This window comes from Amblyraja radiata, chromosome 2 (assembly GCF_010909765.2).
Source record: "Amblyraja radiata isolate CabotCenter1 chromosome 2, sAmbRad1.1.pri, whole genome shotgun sequence".
Classification (NCBI taxonomy): Eukaryota; Metazoa; Chordata; class Chondrichthyes; order Rajiformes; family Rajidae; genus Amblyraja; species Amblyraja radiata.
The window spans coordinates 31,562,794-31,586,603 of record NC_045957.1 but is presented as its reverse complement, the minus strand read 5'-3'; the positions used below and the strand labels follow the sequence as shown (position 1 = coordinate 31,586,603).

At 41.2% G+C, this 23,810-nt stretch overlaps 1 protein-coding gene across 2 annotated transcripts in view; it reads left to right on the top strand.

The window, feature by feature from the left end:
* The window catches only part of lmbr1 (limb development membrane protein 1), a 174,432-nt gene that overhangs the window by 114,108 nt on the left and 36,514 nt on the right, over positions 1-23,810 (top strand). For both annotated transcript variants that reach the window (XM_033044377.1, XM_033044386.1), the window contains 4 exons: positions 6,644-6,721; positions 22,041-22,114; positions 22,366-22,456; positions 23,490-23,556. In XM_033044377.1, coding sequence (XP_032900268.1) covers positions 6,644-6,721; positions 22,041-22,114; positions 22,366-22,456; positions 23,490-23,556 — 310 coding nt within the window. The remainder of the gene's footprint in view (positions 1-6,643; positions 6,722-22,040; positions 22,115-22,365; positions 22,457-23,489; positions 23,557-23,810) is intronic.

Sequence of the window (23,810 nt, the reverse complement as noted above, 5' to 3'; positions counted from 1 at the left end):
TGGTAACTTTTTCAATTTGCCTGATTGTCTCATCCAGTGCAGTTCAGCAGGAGCAACCAGAGAGACCAGTAGCATACACATGTCATTTTTGATGGTATAATTTTTAAAACAATCATTGTTGCATCTTCCTTTATTGCTGATTGTATTCAGTGAGTAGCTAAACTTTTGCTTCATGGGCCAGTCACACTTGGTGATTTTTTTTTTAGGCAACCGCTGGCGGCTGTCCTAGCCGTAGCAGGTCACCAAAAAAACGGCGACAACCTACATCATTCTGGCGACAGCACCTACGTCAAGCTACGCTCATTGGCGTCAAACCCCCTGTCGCCGAAAAGTTTTCAACATGTTGAAAATTTTGCGGTAACCAGAAAGACGCTACGACTTTTTGCGCGACTGAGGAGACTACTCCCGGCGACCACCGTCGAACATGCGGCAATAAACTAGTCGCCTGTAACCATATAACCATATAACAATTACAGCACGGAAACAGGCCATCTCGACCCTTCTAGTCCGTGCCGAACACGTATTCTCCCCTAGTCCCATATACCTGCGCTCAGACCATAACCCTCCATTCCTTTCCCGTCCATATAACTATCCAATTTATTTTTAAATGATAAAAACGAACCTGCCTCCACCACCTTCACTGGAAGCTCATTCCACACAGCCACCACTCTCTGAGTAAAGAAGTTCCCCCTCATGTTACCCCTAAACTTCAGTCCCTTAATTCTCAAGTCATGTCCTCTTGTTTGAATCTTCCCTACTCTCAGTGGGAAAAGCTTATCCACGTCAACTCTGTCTATCCCTCTCATCATTTTAAAGACCTCTATCAAGTCCCCCCTTAACCTTCTGCGCTCCAAAGAATAAAGCCCTAACTTGTTCAACCTTTCTCTGTAACTTAATTGCTGAAACCCAGGCAACATTCTAGTAAATCTCCTCTGTACTCTCTCTATTTTGTTGACATCCTTCCTATAATTAGGCGACCAAAATTGTACACCATAATTTTGTTGACATCCTTCCTATAATTAGGCGTCCAAAATTGTACACCATACTCCAGAATTGGCCTCACCAATGCCTTGTACAATTTTAACATTACATCCCAACTTCTATATTCAATGCTGTGATTTATAAAGGCCAGCACACCAAAAGCTTTCTTTACCACCCTATTCCACTAATTTAAAACTAATTTGCAAATGTACTTGGGATTGGCTTTAAGTATCCAAAATGCGACCTCTGCTGCCTAGGACAAATGTAGTAAGTCCATGGGAGTACCACCATGTCCTAATCCAAATTTGTAAATAGATCGTTAATGTCTAAATCCTGGAAGCCTTATTCCACCCAACAGCACTTAGTACTGTCATCAGAGGGAACACAGTTCATCACTACCTCTGCACAGGCAGTAAATGCTATGGACAACCAGGGGAAAAAAAAAAAAGAGTTTCCATTTTGATTTTGAGGTTAAAATTCTAAGTTGGAGAATTAGAACCGGTTCCATTTTCAAACACAAGAATGAAACGTCAATCAATTACCTCCACTTCCGTTCCTTTCCTTTTAGCCTGTAGTTGAATAAAAAAGCGCCAAAGTGGGACAAGCCCATCAAGATCAATTTTACTTCGGAGTCACGTGAGTGACTTCGTGAAGAACCCCGCCTACGGCGCATGCGTGTCATATCGCATACACGCATTGAACGTGTCGGACCTGGGGAGGACGTCCCCTTGAACGGGAGAGTTAAAAAGCCGGTCGACGGCAGGTAAGTGATTCTGCATTTTCACCGTTTTTTAGGAATGGATAGAGGACGCAGAAAGGCTGTGAAGAAGCTGCAGGATGTCGGCGGTAAAGGTGCCGGGGACCCGCAGCAGCAGCCGACGGCACAGGCAGTTTGCGTTGAGCCAGCTGTGCCAGATTCAAACCCCGCGCCGGGAAAAACTAATTCTAGACCGGGCGGGAAGGCGAAACGCAAAACGAACCGCTGGGAAAGTGAGCCCGAAAAATCGCCGGTAAATACTTACTTGTATAGCAGTGATGATGACCAGCTGCAGGGCATAGAGCAGCCGGCAGCGATCGCATCTGCAGAGCTCGGAAAACAGTACGAGTGGCTGCAGCATGTGGGGCCGTCATCTATCTGTTTGGAGGAGTACCGGGACGGCGAAAAACGGCGTTTGCAGCGGCCGGGAGCAACCAGAGCCGGTAGGCATGGCGACGAGTTGCGATTTAAACCGCGTGCGACTAGTGCCCGAGGGCACGAAAGTCGGCAGGAGCGGTGGGCTAAAAAGAAACACCCGCGAGCGACTAGTGCGGGAGAGCACGAAAGTCGGCTGGAGCGGTTGTGGGAGGAACATCTCCATAGTGTCAGGCTCCAGAAAATGGATAAAAGCCGCACACATACAGGTGTAAGTCCCTCAGAGCATGGCCAGAAAAGGCTGCTGGACATATCATCCTCATCTGAAGAGGGTGTTCAAGGGCTGCCTGACTCGGACTCTGAACAAGAGTCAGAGCCACGTTCCCATATGGAGGATGAGGGAACACAGTTGCTGGACATGGTGCACACATATTTCCAGCAAGAAGAAACTGGAAAAGACCTAGAGGCCAGGATGGCGGCCAGCATTGATTATATGACGACCCATCACCTCAAAACTGATACCTTAGCTGAGGTATGGGCAAGACATTTACCTCCGCGAAATTGTGCGGCTCTGAATGTACCCAAGGTGAACCGAAGCATTTGGAGACACGTGGGGCAGGATATTCGGAGTCTGGATATAAAAATACAGAATGCTAGTAAAGGACTCTCGGCGGGTATAACAGCTTTGGCCCGTAGGCTGGAAAATGTGGATATGTCCAATGACATGAAAGACGCTTTAGCACTGTTTTGCAATGTTCAATTTGAACTGAACAACATCAGGAAAGGGGCTATTCAGCCAACGTTAGACCCAAAATTTGCAATCCTGTGCAAACAGAAAGCCATAAAACCTCAAAATTTGTTGTTTGGGGGTGACCTATCAAAACAGGTCAAAGATTTGGAGGAAGAGGCCAAAACGTTGGGCCTAATAAAAGCGACCAAAGGATATGTCGGAAAACGGTATCATCCTTATGGGACGACTAAAAAAGCAAGTACTAGTATGTATAGTACGAAAAATTGGAGAGAGGCCAGAGGAAACCAGCAACAGCGTCCTTTTTTAGGGGTTGGCCCGGGACGCCCACAATGGAAAATGCGGAAGCCTCCACTTCAACATTTACCCCACTTTCAACCTCAAGGCCCTCCGCAACCTCGGTTAAGACCAAGAAAGTAACACCACCGATAACCATGGAGGTAGGTGGGTCTGTGCCTCAAAAATTAATAAGGAGCACAGAACTTGGAGGGAGGTTGCAATTTCATTTGGAAGCATGGTGTAAGTTAACTGTGGATAGGTATATCCTTAGCAGTATTAAGGGATATCTTATAGAGTTTATACACATACAAGAACCTCCAGTACAACATACACCGGACAGAACTTATATGCTTACCAAATTAGACAGAGCTAAAGCAAAAATTGAAATACAAAGGTTGTTCACGAAAGGAGTAATTGAAAAAAACCAAACATGAACAACAGGAATTTGTCTCAAATATATTCATTAGACATAAGAAAGATGGGGGTTGCCGGATAATTATTGATTTATCAACACTTAATAAGTTTGTACAATATGCTCATTTTAAAATGGATACTTTTAGTACTGCTACAGAGCTAGTGTCGGCAGGCTACTTTATGGCAAGTATTGATCTGCAAGATGCTTACTATACGGTACCCATCAGAGAAGAACACAGACGGTTTTTGAAATTTAATTGGATGGGTCAGCTTTGGCAATACAAGGCGCTACCAAACGGGCTAACGTCAGCCCCTAGATTATTCACAAAAATTCTTAAACCAGCTTTGGCATTTCTTAGACAACAAAACTATAGAGTGATGGCATATTTGGATGATATCTTGATTGTGGGGAAAACTTATGAATTGGCTAGTAGAGCAGTGGTTGCCACAAGAAAATTGATGGAACAGCTGGGATTCATTATCCATCCAATTAAGTCAAGATTAACACCTGCAACTAATATTGATTACTTGGGGTTCACTATTAACACACTTGATATGTTAGTGACTTTACCTATAGGGAAAGCCACTGAGTTCCAAAAGGATTGCACAGAGCTTATTAATACCGTTAAACCATCCATTAGACGGGTAGCCAGGATTATTGGGAAAATTATAGCCACGTTTCCTGCCATTCAATTTGGACGATTGCATTACCAAAATTTACAGAGAGAAAAAATTAGAGCACTAAAAATTAATAGAGGCCATTTTGATAGGCCTATGGAGCTAACAATTAGAGCTATAAAAGAACTACAATGGTGGGAACAAAATGTTATATATAGCTCCAACCCAATAGTTATTCCAAACCCATCTGTGGTATTACAAACAGATGCCAGTGCACTGGGTTGGGGATACTTAATTCAGTGGCAGACGCCAGGTCACGAAAATTTAATGAAAATACGGAATGGATGTTAGACAGAAAGATATTTGCTGATATCACAGCAAAGTACGGAAGGCCGGATATTGATCTTTTTGCATCCAGGTTAAATCATCAGTTACCTAGGTATATATCATGGGAACCAGATCCTGAGGCAGAAGCTACAGATGCATTCTCTTTGCACTGGGGGAAATGGTTCATTTATGCATTTCCTCCTTTCTGCCTCATCAATCGGGTACTACGGAAAATTCAGCTAGACTCGGCATCTGGGATTCTCATAGTACCTGATTGGCCTACCCAACCATGGTTCTCGGTGCTGCAGGATTTGGTGCTTACACCATATATTACTTTAAAACATAGTCCTCAGTTGCTGGTGCATCCGGTGACTGGGGACAGCCATCCTTGCCATAATTATCTAAATTTATTGGTTTGTAGACTCTGAAGGAACCATTTCGGCATATGGGTTTATCTGATAGAACTGTGGACATGATCACAGCAGCACAGAGACTTTCCACTCAAAAACAATATTTATGTCATGTCAAGGAATGGACTAAATACTGCCTGGACAACAATCTAGACCACAGAAAGGTGGATATTCCAGCTGTCCTAGAATTCCTCACAAGCCTGCACTTTGAAGGACTCAGTTACAGCACGGTCAATAGTGCTAGGAGTGCCTTGTCCAGTTATTTATGGGAAGGCACAGAAAGACAGGGTGTCGGCTCACATCCTCTAGTAATAAAACTGCTACGAGGCATCTTTAACACTAACCCACCAAGGGCTAGATATAGCCAAATCTGGGATGTGAGCGTAGTCCTAAAAATGTTACGGAATTGGTCACCGGCTACGGCATTACCGCTAAACTATCTAACTATGAAAATGGTTATGCTTATGGCGCTGGTCACAGCGCAAAGGGTCCAGTCATTACAGAAGTTAAGATTGGATAACTTGACGGAGGCGACAGGAAGGCTGATTTTCGTGATCCAGGGCCTTATTAAGCAAAATAGACCAGGATCAGCGGGTCAGGTGATAGAGTTCATAGCCTATCCACAGGATGAACGTCTCTGTGTAGTAAAACACATCATGTTATATATGGACAGAACGAAGGCTATCAGAGGCAATGAAAAGGCTCTTTTAATTAGCCATAAGAAGCCATACCATAAAGTCTCGACTCAGACCATTTCACGGTGGCTGAGATATTGCTTAGTTCAGGCAGGAGTGGACACTAATGTATTCAAATCTCACTCCACCAGGGCTGCATCTACATCAGCAGCTAATCGCCTGGAGGTACCGATGGACAATATCCTCAGAACTGCAGGATGGTCATCAGAGAAAACGTTTCGCACATATTACAACAAACCAGTTAGAAAAGAAGAAACGTTTTCGGGCAAAATTTTGAGTTCTATTTAATTTACACCTGAAGCTTATAAGGTTTATAAATTGATTTAATAAATATTATTTACAATTTTTGCTTAAAAATGTTGGTATCATTGTGTTTTTTTTTTAAATACCAGTAACAATTTCTCCCAAACTACCAAGGCAGTTGTGAAGATTGGACTCGTTCCACGGCATGAGGTCACAGAGCTTTGAAGTCTTCACGAAGTCACTCACGTGACTCCGAAGTAAAATAGTAAGATTAAACGAGAACTTACCAGTTTGAAGTTTGATCTTTATTTTATGAGGAGGAACGTTGAGGGAATACGTGCCCTCCGCTCCCACCCTTATATGGTCATATCTTAAACTGGTATCTCTTTAATAATCTTACTATCTTAGGTCATTATTTTCTATCTGTGACCTCACACCGCTGCTTTGAAGAATGACACGCATGCGCCGTAGGCGGGGTTCTTCACGTATTCCCTCAACGTTCCTCCTCATAAAATAAAGATCAAACTTCAAACTGGTAAGTTCTCGTTTAATCTTACTATTAATCTTCACTGAGTTATGTGACCCGGGATGGATCACTCAAAGGACGACTGGGTCAGAATTTTGGACGCGGGGATGCTTATTTGCATCAAGATAATGTGTATATCAAGATAACTCTGCAAATTGTAATCTCTTTTTGCACTAATTGCCTATTCATTCTGCAAATTTAGTTAAGGCGACTCTGTGTAATTTAAAGTCATAATTACTGAAATCAATTTTGCCAATCTTTATCTTTCAGGCCATCTCTGTCCTCCTGGTTGCTTTCAATATCCTTGCTCTGTTGGTTGATGAAACGGCAATGCCAAAAGGATCGCAGGTAATGGATTGCTTTTAAAGATTGTTTTATAGATATCTTTGCATTGGAATGCTATATTGATCACTCTTCATCTCTTAACTACAGTTTTTGTTTCGTTTTCACTGTTATAGTCTTGTATTATCCTCTCTGTTTCACCTTCCCACTGGATTATTTTTGAAAATAAATATAAGAGTCAACAAATATTAACAATATATAATTCAACTTTCAATACTCGGGTTGTTTTTTTTACAAAGTATATTTATTACAACTGCACTCTTTTCTATTCAGTTTCATATATTCAAGCTTGTAGGATTGAAAACAGTAACTTATGTCAGCCAGCAGGGAGACTTCTCAATGCACTGAAACAAAATGTGTGCAGAAGCTCCCTCTGCTGAGCTTAGAAGCTAGTTTGTGATGCTAATAATTTGGGCTAAAATTTAATTTTAAACAATTGATGGATTTGAACGTTTTGGAATTGTGTTTGTACCTATTTCAAGTGGTGCCTATAAGGCCAGACCCACTTGCCGATTTTTTTTGGTGACTGCCGGCAACATTGACTGACGTATCAGGTCACCAAAATATTTGCAGCGGTGACGCCAGCGTGATGACATATGACGCGCAGTGTTTTTTCAAGTGTTGTAACATTTTTGTCGCCGCTGGATTTTGAAATGGTAAAAATCTTTTGGCGACACTGATGACGCCAGCAGTTGCTGAAAAAATCGGCAAGTGGGGCAGGCCCTTAGGTATATCTGCTGTATCAGGATAAATGGGAAATATACTACCGGTATATATTATTAATGTCTTTTCAACTGCTTTTTATATTATAATAAACTTTTTGAATGTCCTAAAAAAGCTTTTAAAGCCAGCAAAGTACTTTTGAAAAGCAGTCATTGTTGTAAGAAATCTAAAATGTATGAACTTGGTGAAAATAAACAGCCTCTTAATGAATTAAAGTGATTACTTTGGACTCCATCTTATCTCAAACATTTCTTCTATTCTCTTCACTGCCTTTGCTGAAATGTATCTGGATTTCATGAGCCCCCATCTCCACATGCTGGCATTGAAACGCCCAACTCCAGTACCAAGTCTGTTGAGCTTCAGCCATGCTCCTCTGGGGAGGTCAGGGAGTTGAAAGTAAATTAATCCGAGTATTCCATTTATAAGATTTCAAAATGGACAAATGCCATATTGACCAGTTAGAGAAAATTGAGCATGGTATATCTCTCTGTCCATTATAAATCTTATTAAAACTTATTTCAAGAAATAATTGTCATTGTTTACCTCTTAAAATAAATTTAATTTGAAAGCAGATAGAGCTTTCAACCTGTTTTCTGTGTGGCTGTGCAGATTTTCTTTGGTTTCTCACTGCATCCCAAACAAATATGGGTAGATGGGTTAATTGGACTGTAAATTATCTTGTGTGTGCATGCACTGCATGTGTGTGAATGGTAAGATGAATGGAGAGTGTGGGGAGGTAAGTTGAAGGGAATGTAAGGAGAATAAAATGGTTTGGCTAGGGTTAATTTAAGTGGGTGCCTGATGGTCAGTTTAGCCTTGGGGCTGAAGGGCTTGTTCCTGTGCTCTATGACTCTAACTTTATAAATGCAACTGTATCCATTTTAGAGTAGACAAAAATGGTGGAGAAACTCAGCGGGTGAGGCAGCATCTATGGAGCGAAGGAATAGGCGACGTTTTGGGTCGAGACCCTTCTTCAGACTGATGTCGGGGGGGGGGAGAAAGGAAGAGGCGAAGATAGTAGGCAGTGGGAGAGCTGGGAAGGGGAGGGAGAAAGCAAGGACTACCTGAAATTGGAGGTCAATGTTCATATCGCTGGGGTGTAAACTACCCAAGCAAAACAGAGGTGCTGCTCCTCCAATTTACGGTGGGACTCACTCTGGCCATGGAGGAGGCCCACCTGGAACGACATCTTGGGTCCTTGGATGGAGTCGAGGGGAGAGGTAAAACGACAAATGTAGCATTTCCTGTGCTTGCAAGGGAAAGTACCAAGGGAGGGGGTGGTTTGGGTGGGAAGGGACGAATTGACCAGGGAGTTACGGAGGGAACGGTCTCTGCGGAAAGCAGAAAGGGGAAGAGATGGGAAGATGTGGCCATTGGTGGGATCCCGTTGGAGGTGGCGAAAATGTTGGAAGATTATGTGTTGCATGCGATGGCTGGTAGGTCCTTGTTACGAGTGGGAGGATGGGGAGAGCGAGCGGAGCTACGGGATATAGAGGAGTCCAGGGTGAGAGCCTCATCTATAGTCGAAGAGTGGAACCCCCGTTCCCTAAAGAATGATTTTAGAGTACACATCATTCCTTTCAGGTTAGGAACTGTAGTGAAATTTAATCACCAGTATAAACTTAAACTCTTTTCAAATGTTGTCATACGAATAGATTTGCGATCTAACTGTTTATTGAAATTTAATGTTTTGACTATTGTCAGCAACAGGGTATTTTTGTTCTAAAACAACATTTACATCCCTCCATAGACACAAAATGCTGGAGTAACTCAGAGGGTCAGGCAGCATCACTGGAGAGAAGTACTTCTTCAGACCTATAGGGACTCAACCCAAACCATCACCTATTCCTGCTCTCCAGAGATGCTGACTGCCCCGCTGAGTTACTCCAGCATTTTGTCTAACTTTGATGTAAACCAGAATCTTCCTTTAAATCCATCCTTTATGAATTGAAATGTCACATCACAGTGCGAATATTGTTCTGATCTGTTTTGAAAGGAAAACTTTGCATGAAATTAGGTTCCACCTGCTTGCGTTTGTCCTATATCCCTCCAAACCTTTTCTATCCATGTACCTGTCGAAATGGCTTTTTAGTGTTGTTATAGTTTTTATTGATGCAGTATCTGCTTCAACTACCTCCTCTAGCAGCACATTCCATAAAGCCACCACCCTCTGGTTTCCATTAAATCTTTCCCCTCTTACCTTAAAGCTATGTCCTCTGGTTCTTGGTTCTCATACTCTGGGTAAAGGACTATGTGCATTCACCCTGCTTATTTCCCTCATTAATTTATACACTTCTATAACACCCTTCAGCCTATTGAGCACCAAGAAATAAAGTCCTAGCTTGCTCAATCGCTCTCTGTAGCTCAGGCCTGAAATCCTGGCAAATCCTCATAAATCCTCATAAATCTTCTCTGCACTCTTAACATTTTAATGATATCCTTCCTATAGCAAACTGAATACACTACTCCCAAATATTTTGGAGAAAACTTTGATAGGCCATCAATGGGAAAGGAAAACCAAATATTAAATGGGTTAGAAATCCCATTAGAAAATATGGTAGTTGGTGAAGATAATCTTTCAGGATAGAATAAAAAGTAATGGACTGAGAATAATGGGATTGAGGACCTTTGTCTGATAACAAACACTTTGTTCTCGATTCCACCACCTTTCTAGTTTCTGTTCTTGCATATATATTGGCGCACTAATGGATACCTTTTATTTAAATTGCTTCCATTTGGACATTTTTTTTCATTCACTCGTTTTGTTTTTAGCTTATTTGATGGTCTGATGTTCATCCAACCAAATACCCAAGTGCCAATCAGTCAGAACTCAAGTTCCCATGCCACAGAAATGTTCAAATGGAGCTAATTGAAATGAACTAATAGTTGGTGTGACCATAAAGAATGTTTAGTTCTAAAAGCTGACATGATCACAAAAGCCATTTAGTGCAACCAATGGTGGATGAATTTGAATGCATTGATGGGTGTCTCCCTTGTGCTAACAATCCCTGGTATCCAGCTTTGTGCACTCTCAATTGATAGATTTGTGTCTTTTTTATAAACTGAGAGAAATTGTATACACTGGCAAGATAAAAATGGTCTGTAAGAGCTTTTTTTTAATGTATGGAAAAAGGAAACTACTAATGAGATCAATCAAAGGTAGGAATACACAATGGAGACTAAGGAAATTGCAGAAGAATTGAACAATTACATTGCATCTGTCTTCTTCGAAAAACACCACACCTGGCACTTGCATTAGGGAGTTGAGGTCTAATGAGATTGTGGAACTGAAGGAAATTAGTCTAAAAATAGTAGTTAAGAAATGAACGTTGGATTGCTCCCAATCCTGTGATCAACAGCAGTTTGGCAAAATGTGGCTAGAGAGATGATGCATATTCTGGAGGTCATATACATTTTGAAATCTTTCCTGTGGTTTGAAGGGGAGCAAATGCAGCAACACTATTTAAGAAAGCAGAGGAGAGACAATGAGGAATACTGGTCAGAAAAATGTTAGAATTTGTAAGGGCAGAACTCCTTAAAGTATAATAAGATTGAACAGAGTTGATGTGAATTCATAAAAGGAGAATTCTATATGACTAATCTGTTGGATTTTTTTGAGGACGTGACGTGTATTGGATACGAGGGAACAAGTGAATGTAGCATTATTTGTTTTTTGGAAAGGCTTTAAGGTCTAGAGAATAATGAACAAAACTCTGCCCAAGATTGCTATAAATTGCAGGGCTCTCACTTAACTTTTTTTCCCTGTTGCCAGCCGGGCAACCTTGGCAGCTTTTTTGGTTGCCAAATGACAGTTTAGGTGGTCATTTTAGACGGTTTGCATGACGCGTGCGATAATGTGCTTGGACGAAGTGCGTAGTTACCAGTCGGAATTATGCTCAATGAAGCATTCACATATTATTTCTTCTTCAAATAAAGTCACAAACTAAACATATTCACCAATCAAGACATGATATATCCCACAATGACATGCAGCAAAATTATAAGAGTATCTCAACTCTTTTTACACATTGCAATTAATGCAATTTCTATTAGTTCTTTCCACTTCCAAACTAAAATGTGGTTGGATTATCTTGTCTTCTCAGCCACCGTTGCCTCCTACTCCCCTTAGAAGAAAGATTCTAAGGGGAGTAGGAGGCAACCATGGCTGACAAGAGAAGTTAGGGATAGAATAAAACTAAAATAAAAGATGTATAAGACAGCAAAGAGTACCCGGAAGACAGAGGATTGGGAAACTTTCATAGGACAACAGGGGAAACAAAACGGTCAATACGGGCTGAAAAGATGAAGTACGAAGGGAAGCTGGTCAGGAATATAAAGAATATAAGGCTTCTTTAGATATGTTAAGGGAAAAAGAGTAGCAAAGTCAAATGTGGGTCCCTTGAAGGCAGACACGGGTCAAATTATTATGGGCAACAAGGAAATGGCAGAAGAGTTGAATAGGTACTTTGGATCTGTCTTCACTAAGGAAGAAACAAACAATCTCCTAGATCTAATGGAGGACAGAGGATCTAAGGGGGTAGAGGAACTGAAAGAAATTTTCATTAGGCGAGAAATAGTATTGGGTAGGCTAATGGGACTGAAGGGTGATAAATCCCCTGGGCCTGATGGTCTGCATCCCAGGATCCTCAGGGAGGTGGCTCTAGAAATAGTGGACGCATTGGTGATCATTTTTCAATGTTCAATAGATTCAGGATCAGTTCCTGTGGAAAGGAGCGAGAGAGAAAACGGGGAATTGCAGACCAGTTAGCCTGACTTCGGTGCTGGAGTCAATTATTAAAGAGGGCATTATAATGGGGCATTTGGATAGCAGTAAAAGGATTAGTCCAAGTCAACATGGATTTATGAAAGGGAAATCATGCTTGACTAATCTTCTGGAATTTTTTGAGGATGTGACAAGTAAAATGGATGAAGGGGTGCCAGTGGATGTAGTGTATCTAGACTTTCAGAAAGCCTTTGATAAGGTCCCGCACGGGAGACTGGTGACTAAAATTAGAGCACATGGTATTGGGGGTAGGGTGTTGACATGGATAGAAAATTGGTTGGCAGACCGGAAGCAAAGAGTAGGAGTGAACGGGTCCTTTTTAGAATGGCAGGCAGTATGGAGTAGAGTGCCGCAAGGCTCGGTGTTGGGGCCGCAACTGTTTACCATATATATTAATGATTTGGAAGAGGGAATTAGGAGCAACACTAGCAAGTTTACGGATGACACAAAGCTAGGTGGCAGTGTGAACTGCGAAGAGGATGATATGAGGTTGTAGGGTGACCTGGACAGGTTGAGTGAGTGGGCAGATGCGTGGCAGATGAAGTATAATATAGATAAATGTGAGGTTATCCACTTTGGCGGCAAAAACAAGGGGGCAGATTATTATCTCAATGGGGTTAGGTTAGGTAAGGGGGAGGTGCAGCGAGACCTGGGCGTCCTTGTACACCAGTCACTGAAAGTTGGTTTACAGGTACAGCAGGCAGTGAAGAAAGTTAATGGAATGTTGGCTTTCATGACAAGAGGATTTCAGCACAAGAGTATAGAGGTTCTTCTGCAGTTGTATAGGGCTCTGGTGAGACCACATCTGGAGTATTGTGTACAGTTTTGGTCTAATTTGAGGAAGGACATCCTTGTGATTGAGGCAGTGCAGTGTAGGTTCACGAGATTGATCCCTGGGATGGTGGGACTGTCATATGAGGAAAGATTGAAAAGACTAGGCTTGTATTCACTAGAGTTTAGAAGGATGAGGGGGATCTTATAGAAAGATATAAAATTATAAAAGGACTGGACAAGCTAGATGCAGGAAAAATGTTCCCAATGTGGGGCGAGTCCAGAACCAGGGGCCACAGTCTTAAAATAAAGGGAAGGTCATTTAAGACTGAGGTGAGAAAAAACGTTTTCACCCAGAAAGTTGAGAATTTGTGGAATTCCCTGCCACAGAGGGCAGTGGAGGCCAAGTCACTGGATGGATTTAAGAGAGAGTTAGATAGAGCTCTAGGGGCTAGTGGAGTCGAGGGATATGGGGAGAAGGCAGGCACGGGTTATTGATAGGGGATGATCAGCCATGACCACAATGAATGGCGGTGCTGGCTCGAAGGGCCGAATGGCCTCCTCCTGCACTATGTCTATGTTTATTCAGCGTATGATCAATCTGTGTCAATAAATCCTGGACTATGGTAACATATATGCTTAACCATGCACACTACAGATTGATGCAAGCATGTTTTCTGTGAAGGACTGAAAATTACCATGACATGGCCATAGCATGGGTCGTTATTGCTATTGGTACAGAAACACTCTCGCTTCCCACATAATTTATCCACAACAAAATATACAGGTTGCAAGGAAATTACTATAGGCATTTTATGATAATAGCTGTTAAAACTGACTATACCCATCTGACAGGTTAAACATTACACTAACTGACAAGAGATGGCCATAACTGCAGCAAATTTTCTTTTGGTAATATGTTTAAAGGTGTCAAAACACCACATTACCGGACATTCGGATTAGATGTACGTGTTGTGAACAGCAATGAAGATACCCAGTTTGTACGCACCATATTTTAAAAATATTATTGATAAACGCTGTTTCCATCATTCCCACTTCAGAATTAACGTTAAAATTTCAACTGAAATATCTCATGACCAAATTTGTGATGTATATGATCGACTGTAGAAGTAAAACCTGGATAAATCCAACGCATAGTTGTGAATGTTGCCCATTAAATAACTACAGTACTGATACTCCATATTAAGAGCATTGATTTGCCATTAAAATGAGTTCTGTAATAACGTGTCAACGGTAGCAGTGACAATCGAACACTGCGGTTTTATTGTTTCACGTGTTCACAATTTAATTAATCCATCTTTATGGACTAAAACAAATAATAACATTGGGAATTAAAACACATTTGATTGCATTCTGTTATCAAACATAGTCAATGATCGCTCTGAAGACATTTCCAGCACAATAGGGTCAGGGAGGGGTGTGTGTGAATCAGTGCGGGGTGGATAGATGGCGGGGGGTGGGGGGGGGGGGGTTTAGAAGGCAGTCGGGGCGGAATGGATGGATTGAGGCAGGTGAATTAGTACGTGTTGGTTGGAGTAGGTAAAATTGTGAGGGGAGAGCACGTGGGATGTCAGTGGTGTTGAATGGGGGGGTAGACAAAAGTGCAGGAGAAACTCAGCGGGTGAATTCTTCTTGAATGGGAGGATCAGTACAGGATGGATGGGGTGAGGGGGGGGGGAGAGATCAGCGCAGGATGAATGGGGAGGGGGGGTGGGTCAGTACAGAGTGGGAGGGTCTGTGCAGGATGAATGGGCGATCACTACAGAATAAATGAGGGGAAGGTGCAGGGTAAATGGAGGATGGGTCAGTATGGGATGAATGTGTGGATTTGTACAGGATGGATGGGGGAATCAGTACAGGATGGATGGAGAAGTGCAGGATGGATGGGAAGGGGGTTAAGTACAGGATGAATTGGGGCACCAGTGTAGGATGGATGGGGGGGTGGCAGGAGACTCAATGCGAGGTGGATAGGGTGATCAGCGCAGGATGAATAGATGGGAGGGGGTTAGATGGGGAGGGGAGCACAGGGGATGTCAGTGAGGACTGAATAGAGGTGGGAATGGGGATCAGTGCGGGATGGAGAGGAGGGGTCCCAGGATATGGGGGAGGTGGAGGGGGGCGTACGAGAGAGAGAAAGAGAGAGAGAGAGGGGGGCGAGGTGGGAAGGAAGGTCAGCGCTCCTCGGACAACATCGCCCCGCTGCCTAGGCCGTGGGGATCTCCTCGCCACTGCCTCCCCTCCTCCGCCAGCCAACAACAAGGTGCGGGGCCGAGCGGTGCAGCTCCAAGATCCTATAGCTATAGGTTCTTAGCTATAGGATCTTTGGTGCAGCTGCTTCAGAAGGGTCGGAGCGAATGACATGCCCCGCACAGTGTCAGCAGCGGCCGTGACAGTGGCTCCATCTCCTCCTCCCACCACTCTGCCTGCCCTGATAGCAGCCGCTGCTTGCAAATCCGCTAACGGCGCTTTCAAAACAAACCCTCCCGCACGCCGAGGCCTTCCCCTCCCTCCCTCCCTCCCTCCTCCCTGCCTCGGCGTGCAGGAGGGTTTGTTTTGAAAGCGCCGTTAGCGGATTTGCAAGCAGCGGCCCTTATCAGGGCTGGCGGGGTAGGGGAGGAGGAAGAGGTGGAGCCGCTGCTGCCGCTGTGCGGGGCTCGTCATTCACTCCGACCCTTCGTCACCCCACACCCAGTATCTTTGCCCAGCAATACAGCCGCCGCCGACACGAAACGTCACGTTCCTCCAGAGATGCTGCCTGACCCGCGGAGTTACTCCAGTTTTTTTGTGTCTATCTTCAGTATAAACCAGTACCTGCAGTGCCAAGCCGGGCAAAATGAGTCGCCGTTTAGGTTGCCCGGCGGCACTTTGGGTGTTCAGTGGCACCCGGTCAACCGCTAATTTCGAGCCCCGTGTAGATAGAAACGTCCGTCACAGAGACCAGTCTTCCCACCATTGGCTCCATCTACACTCCACGTTGCCTTAGTAAAGCATCCAGCATAATCAAAGACTTGTCCCACCTCGGACATTTCTCCACCATGCTCCTTTCCGGGAGAAGGTACAGAAGTATGAAAGTGTGCACCACCAGACTCGGGAACAACTTATTCCCCTTTGTTATCAGGCTTCTGAATTGTTGTTCCATAAGCTCGGGCACTGTTCGATTCACCTTTACCCCTTGTTAGATGTAGGGCTCCGATTCTACGTACGTGAGGGTTTAGATCCAGTGGAAGTGTGTGAGTTCAATCAGATTATGCAAGGTCCTGGTGAAGAGGGACAGGTTGGGCTGCTTTTCAAGGAAGACATTTACTTTGCTCTTTATCATTTTATATAATGGACACAATGCTCAATGCAGTAAAATACAAATTAATAAAATATGATTAACGAAGAAGTGTGATACATTCAGTCATTAACTTTATGGTAGTTTATCCCATGTTGAACTTGTGCCTTGTTATTATATAAAAACAAACTTAATTCATTCTTTTATCAGAACTTGAAAACAATATATACTTTTTAAACAAGAATTTTGGTTTTGTTCAGACTAGCTTTTGCCCTTTTTGATATTTTTGTTTGTAGTCTGTATATGAGCAGAAGGCATGAGAGCGTGCACATGATCAAATAGTTGTGGCAGAGCAGCGAATCATGAAGAAGCTTGTTCTTTTAAGCCGAATCTTGTAAGGATATGCAAGTCACATTGCACATGGTTCAGATGGAACTGGAAACAAAAAGAGGTATGTATTCTAGGTTGATGGCTCAGTGGTATTTATTGGCTTGATAAGAATGGCAATGTGCCAGTTCGCATCGACTCTTTATCAAGATGAGAAATCCTGTTTTGAAGTCTTGTTTTTTTTTCTGGTAACGAACAAGAAGAATCAATTTTAAGATTTAAGGAGATGACTTTTGTTTGGCAATATTAATCTGGGGAAGCCAACAAATACCAAGGAACATGTAGGAAGGAACTGCAGATGCTAGTTTGCACTGAAGATAGACACAAAATGCTGGATTAATTCAGTGGGACAGGCAGCAGACCTGAAGAAGGGTCTCTCTGGGAAAAATCAACTATTCCCTCTCTCCAGAGATGCTCCCTGTCCCGCTAAAACCTACTCCAGCATTTTGTATCTAATTACCAAGCCATTGGTGAAGGAAAATAGGTTTTTCTGGTTGATTTTGAGAAATCTGTAGGAAAGATTCATCATTGATAATGGTCAGTTGGATCAGGGATGTACATGATATCTCCTCTTGCCAGGGTATTATTAGGTTAGGAGGGGAGAAAATTGTTTGAATTTCCCAACTCCGAACCGTTCACTTGTACTGAACATGAGCAGATCCTTTGTTGTCTTTTCTGTCCTTGTCCATGCATAAAATAGTTGGCGGTGAAAGGAGCAAATATAAAAAAGTATGCTATTCAGTGGAGGCCAAGTAATACTATCAGTACAATACTGTAATTGAAATTGAATACTTTTGTTGAAACTTCAGAGCATATATGAAGATGCAACCAAATCTGTTGCTATTGAAGCTATTTATTAAGAGCGTAGAAATTTAAGAAATAGCCTAGCCATGTTTCTCATTGATAAATAGAGACAGACACGATGGAAGCAAGCCATTTGATCTACCAATTCTGTGCTGACCTTGAAGCAACCATTGTATTCTTCTTATCGAGTCCACACAGCCAGAGCTGAACGCACTTCTCGGCATCTGCATACAATGGTGTCTGTCTGTTCGCTTCTTGTGCTTTTTGTGCATGGTGGTGGAAAGATTGGTGGAAACAGGGCTGCGATGTGTACGCTCTTTCCTTGACCTCACCATTGCACTAATCCTATTTTTTCTTTCCAATTTAGCTCAATTTCCAATTTTTCAATCATTCTCAATAGCTTCCCCGAAATTACAGGACGGCACTCACTAATACACTAGAATTTTTAGACTTTAAAGATACAGCATGGTAACGGGCCTTTCACCCCACAGAGCCTGCTATCACCCTGTACCCTAGCACAATCCTACATACTAGGGACAATTTACAATTTTTTGTGAAGCCAATTAACCTACAGAGCTGTACATCATTGGAGTGTGGGAGGAAATCAGAAACCTTGGTGAAAACCCACGTGGGCACAGGGAGTGCGTACCAGCTCCGTACAGATAGCACCTGTAATCAGGATTAAACCGGGGCCTCTGCGCTGTGAGGCATCAACTCTGCAACTCATTTACAGCAACTAATTAACCGACCTACTTGCATCTTTTAAGGACGTTAAAGGAAACCAGAGCACTTGAGGGGAAACGCACAGTCTTGGGGAGAGGATGCAAACTCCACCCAGACAACACCCAACTCCATCCAGACATGAGAGGTCATCTTCTTCTTGTGTATGGCGTGCACAGCCTAAAGTTGTAAGACGGCTTGTTCTATTTGATCTTATTTGATTGTGCACGCCAGGTTGATTGCATTCGTCAAAACAGGGCAGACTACGTGAAGGTTGCAATCTTCCACCCCATGAGAGGTCATGAAAGAACCAGTTGCTGGAGCAATGAGGCAGCAGCTCTAGTTGCACTTCAGTGATTCTCTGGAGCCTGTTCCCCTTTCCAAAAGATTGGAGCTTATCTAATCTTTGGCCTTTTCTTCTGACCTTTGTCGCACTTGATTTGCACTGCAGGCCAAAAACCTATCTGTGTCAACCTTGAATTTTGTGACTCGATATTTTGTGAGTTGCTTGGGAAGAAAGAATACTGTCAATCCAATGAGCTTTTATCTTATGACTCTTTTGTATACCTCGATCACTTTTCCTTTTAGAAATCCCAAGCACAGCACATCAAGCGAATCAATTTTTAACTGTGTAAGTTTGCTAAAGACAAATTTCTCTTTCATAACATCAAGTTGAGCCTGTATAATATTTATGCTTTGTAAGTGATCTATTATAATTTTCTAATTCCTGCATTGTCCTTATGTTGGTCTAGTTCAGAGTCCATTGAACATGGAACAGTAGGCACAACAGGAGGAAGTTTGATAGTATTCATTGACATGTGTTCTCCCTCCTAAATTAATATTTATTCTGACATCTCAGTTAATTTCTACCACTTTTACATCAGAACTCTCCACCAGCTTTGAAGAAATAATGTGAACACAACAAAACTGTTCACTTAACAGATTTCAACCTAGCCTATTTGAAATGCAAGTTTATCCTAAATGACGTACAATGAGGTTTGGCCTCCCCTGGTTTCAGTGGATATTGTAAAGTTAACGAACGCTTGCGTTACAATCAGTCGCAGATGATTTGCATCGGAACATTTTGTTAACCATGACAATTTTGAACCCTCTATCATTAAAATTGTTTCATACATTTGCCTCATTTGGATTAATGCATTAGAATCAATCTTTCCCCATTTTTGAACATTTTGACTAATTCAAACAACTGCTTTGTTAGTTAAGTTGAAAAATACTATAATGTCAGAAATGAACGGTGTTATCCTTCTCTTAAGAACCTAATTTATGTTTGAGGAATTTGAAGATGTTTGAAGATACCAATGTTTTCTTCATTGTTACATGTATTCTTCATCAACCAGCAATTTTCTTATCTTTTTGAAAGTTTAAAACGTCCATCCACCTGAAGGGACTGCCCTTTGAGCTTGCTTTAACCCATCAGTAGTGTGATCTTAATTTCCTTTTGTACCTTTTTTAACATAGGATGGTGTGTGATTTCAAAAAGCTGGATTACCACTTCACCTGTTTTTAGTACTGAAGTGTGAAGCACACAAGAAACATGAAAGGAATATGAGAAATACAAAAAATGCAGCTGATAAAATATGGATTTATTGAACGCTAAATGTTTCAAGATAATGTACTTTCGCACAAGCATCAAAGCAACTTCTTTGGTGTTTGTTGCAGCATGAAATGCATTGAATTTGCCACTCCTGAAGTGTACAAGGTCACATACAGTGTAAATACCTCTTTTGTGTGTCTGATTTAGTAAACAGTCAGGTTGTTGATGGCTAGTTACCAATAAATACTGGTATCGATTGATAAGATTTTTGGTCTTAGCAACAAAACACATTTAAATCTTTTTTTCCCCTTGGAAAAAGATAATTCATTTTTGCCTGTCTTTTGATGCTGTCTAATCTTTGATTGTTGTGCTAATAACTCGTCAGTGAGATATTAAACTATTCATTTGGTTTCCTTCTACTAGCTGTGTTTCCTTTCCCCTTGGAAAATGTTAGAAATCAGGACAGCTTTAAAAAATGGTGCTCACATGTGCTTAGAAATTATTTTCCTTATTTACTGTCCTGTTTGTGCTGAGTATAGTAATGTTACGTGAACTTGCAAAATGAAAATCCCCCCCCCCCCCCCCCCCCGGAGAGGATATTGGTTCAATACTTGGAAAAAAAAGTTATAGGCTGGCATGGAAGGATGTGGGAACCAGATGGGGAAGGTGATTTCAAGCAAGGACAGATTGGAGTGAGTGAAGGCAGCACAACCAAACCAGGCCATTAATACAGCATCCATATAAATATCATTGAGCAATAACCTGCTTCTCAAGGATAAGCACAATGCTGACTCTGTCTCTATAGCCTCCAGATCCCCTCGAGCTCTGAACATGGGTACTAAAAATGTAGAAATGAAGTTCAAATATTTGGTTAGCATTTGTATATTTCTTGAGCGGGCTTTTTTTAGGCGCTGCCATTATTCAAGTTACTGCAGCTGAATTTATTTGTTTTGGGGGTTATGCATCCATATAATTTGAGGGATTTTAATGTTAAAATTCAGTTTTGGAATGCAGGTGAGGCTGGTGGTCATCATGTTGCCCATCTCGGATGGTCCTGAAGGGGGTGATGGTGAGCCTCTGTGAACTGCTTGTTCCTGCTCAGTTTAATTCTCATTGTTCCTCTCAGTGTTTCAGTGCAACTCATTGGCCACTTAAGTGAACAACTAAGATGAACATCAAAGAGCTTTCTAGCCACTTTAATTGGCATTAGTTTTTTATTTAATTTACAAATTTCTTCAAATTGAATGCAAATTCTTAATTTCCATTGATGTGACAGTGTGAATTTCTTGGATTAACAGCCTTAGATGTTCACTTGTCTAATAGAATAATGTGTACAATTGTATCTTGCACATTGTATGTGTCTCTATAACTCCTTACAACTGATTTGTTATGATTGAATGTAAACATCAGATCATAAGCTGCCAATCAATATTCACTTAATCATTCATTAAAAAAAATCAAAATGCACACCCTTTACCAAATATATAACTTAAAAAAATATTACTAAACCTCCATGTTTAAGAGTAAACATTTCTGCTTTACCAAAAATGTGTATGATATTGAAAGTGTACCCTTTTTTTCTTTATATGGGTGTTTTTTGTGTACTTGCAGAAGTAGAGATAAGAGTTCTACCTTTAAATATATATTTTTAAATGGTATGATGTGCATTTCCTTTTGTGGTCATATCTCTCTGAAAATGGTGTTTACAGTAACTGAGCAATGGCAAAAGCAGAAACTTTATACAACAAGACACAAGATGTTGCTTTATCAACAAAATGGAAGATCCTGTGTTCCTTTTCAAATGCCACCAACAAGATCATTTAACCTACTTCGAAGGGACTGTGACCCCTAGTTTACTGACCCAACAAAATAAAAAGTGTAAATTGAGGTACAGAGAATTTAAGTTGTGGAGAGAAAATTAACTATAAATGTGATTTCTATGAACATTATTTAAAAATAAACCAACTGGAACATCCTCTGACAACTAGTGAAGTTTATTTCTTTAACCAGATGAACAGTTTATGTTCCGAAACAAAACAAAACTGCCTACTTTTATATTCTGGTGCACTAGATTTTTGTATATTCATTATTTTCATTCATAAAATCCCATAATTCCATCCCATTACAATCATTTCAAAGGATGTAACTATTAATGTTGAGCTGAAAATTTCAAGATTAAGAGTAACCATTTTTTCAATATACTTTCGCCAAGTTATGTCAAAAATGCATTACCTGGGCATTTGGATGTATTTCATGCGAGAAAAACTTTGTTTTTTTTCCTTTTCAGGAACTAGGCCTTGGAAAAGCCTCTCTGTCTGCATTTGGGTTTGTTGGTGCGGCGATTGAAATCATCCTGATTTTGTATCCTTTTTTTTCTTAAAACCAATCATGTCTGTTAACAAGTATTATGAGCTGTTTTCTGGGACAGTGGTATTTTACTAAGAGTTAGAGCTAGATAAACAGTGGTGAAGGCTTGGACCATGTTACTATGGTGACACTTCAGAGAAATTCTTTGTATTTTCCCAATTCTAAGGAAGTGAAGGGGGTGGCAAAGGATATGAATGAAACCCTTGCATTCCTCATCTTGCAGTTGTTCTCCTTAATTCTCACAGCTATCTGATGGTCTCCTCTGTCGTCGGCTTCTATAGCCTCCGGTTCTTTGCAGACCTCGCTCCCACAAAAGATGACACAACCATGACAAAGGTACAGTGGTTAGTGCTGATGATGTATTTGTGGCCCTCTTGTAACCAGACAGCTGGTAATTTTTTCTTGGATAATTGCCTTTAATGGCTCATTTGCAACGATCAATATTTGTTTGTGCGTTACGTAAACAGAAATGGGAAGATTTTCATAAAACTAGGTAGTGGAGAAAAAGGATGTACTCAGTTTGGTTTGGATAGTATCCATTCACTTGTAAATAGCTTGGGATGGAAAGGCTTGTTAACTAGCTATTGAAATCCAGTGAAAGGACATCTGCTAATGAGTAACTTTAATTGAACTAATTGCATCTCCAATGTTAACATGCAAGTCATAGATGTATTTAGTGTTCTTCGTAGCACACCTCCAAGATTGAAGATCTAAAACTTTAAAAATACTTGGACAGATGGTGGCATCCAAGGTTTACATTTATAAACGTGGTTTTAAACTGTCATTGTCAGCTTTGTCATGACATTACAATTATAATTTTTCTACCTTTGGAGCGTTTTGAAAAAGTACCAGGGTTGTGGTGTGTATTGTACCGTACTAGGATGTTAGGAAATATCAAATTTATTTAATTCTTGATAAGTAACTATTTACAGTGAATTTCTGAAATGCAAAGGGATATTTAGTGCTAAACTTGATGGAGGTTAATTATTTGTACTGAATTTTATTTTGATTATACACAGTTGACAATCAAAATGTATTCCATTTTATTAAAATGGAATTGTCCATGATTTGGTGTTTTCACTTCAACTGGATTATTATAAATAGTTTTGTTGTATTTGTCCATTTCTTCCTGTCCCTTACTGTCATTTAGATAGCAGCACTGATCCTTCATTTTGGAATATTTTATCAAGTACAAATAAAATACAGTTTGCTAAATTTCAAATCAAAACAATTTGGTATCTCATTGAATGTTGTTTGCGGGTTTAAAAAAAAATAATCGCAGTAAAGTTGTGAAACTTTAGCCTTAGTTGTGCAAATCAAAAACTTAATGAGTTTGTCTTAATGGGAATTTTTTTCTCCTGTCCAACAGATCATTGGAAATTGTGTATCAATATTGGTTCTTAGCTCAGCATTACCTGTTATGTCAAGAACTTTGGGTAAGACTAATTATTTTCACTATTCTGGAGACTAGTTATTAATTACTGCATTTGCATTGGCGTTTGTCATGAAACTGGGCTGGCTTCAATGCAGATGTCATGTTGTAATGTTAAAGTTGTGTGATGTTCCTCCATGTTATTACAAAGTATACCACCATTACTAAACATTTGCACTATTAAGATGAGGTGATATCTTCAAACATCTTGGAGATTCTGGTGGTTCTAATAAGATTGCTTCCAAAAATTGATGGAAA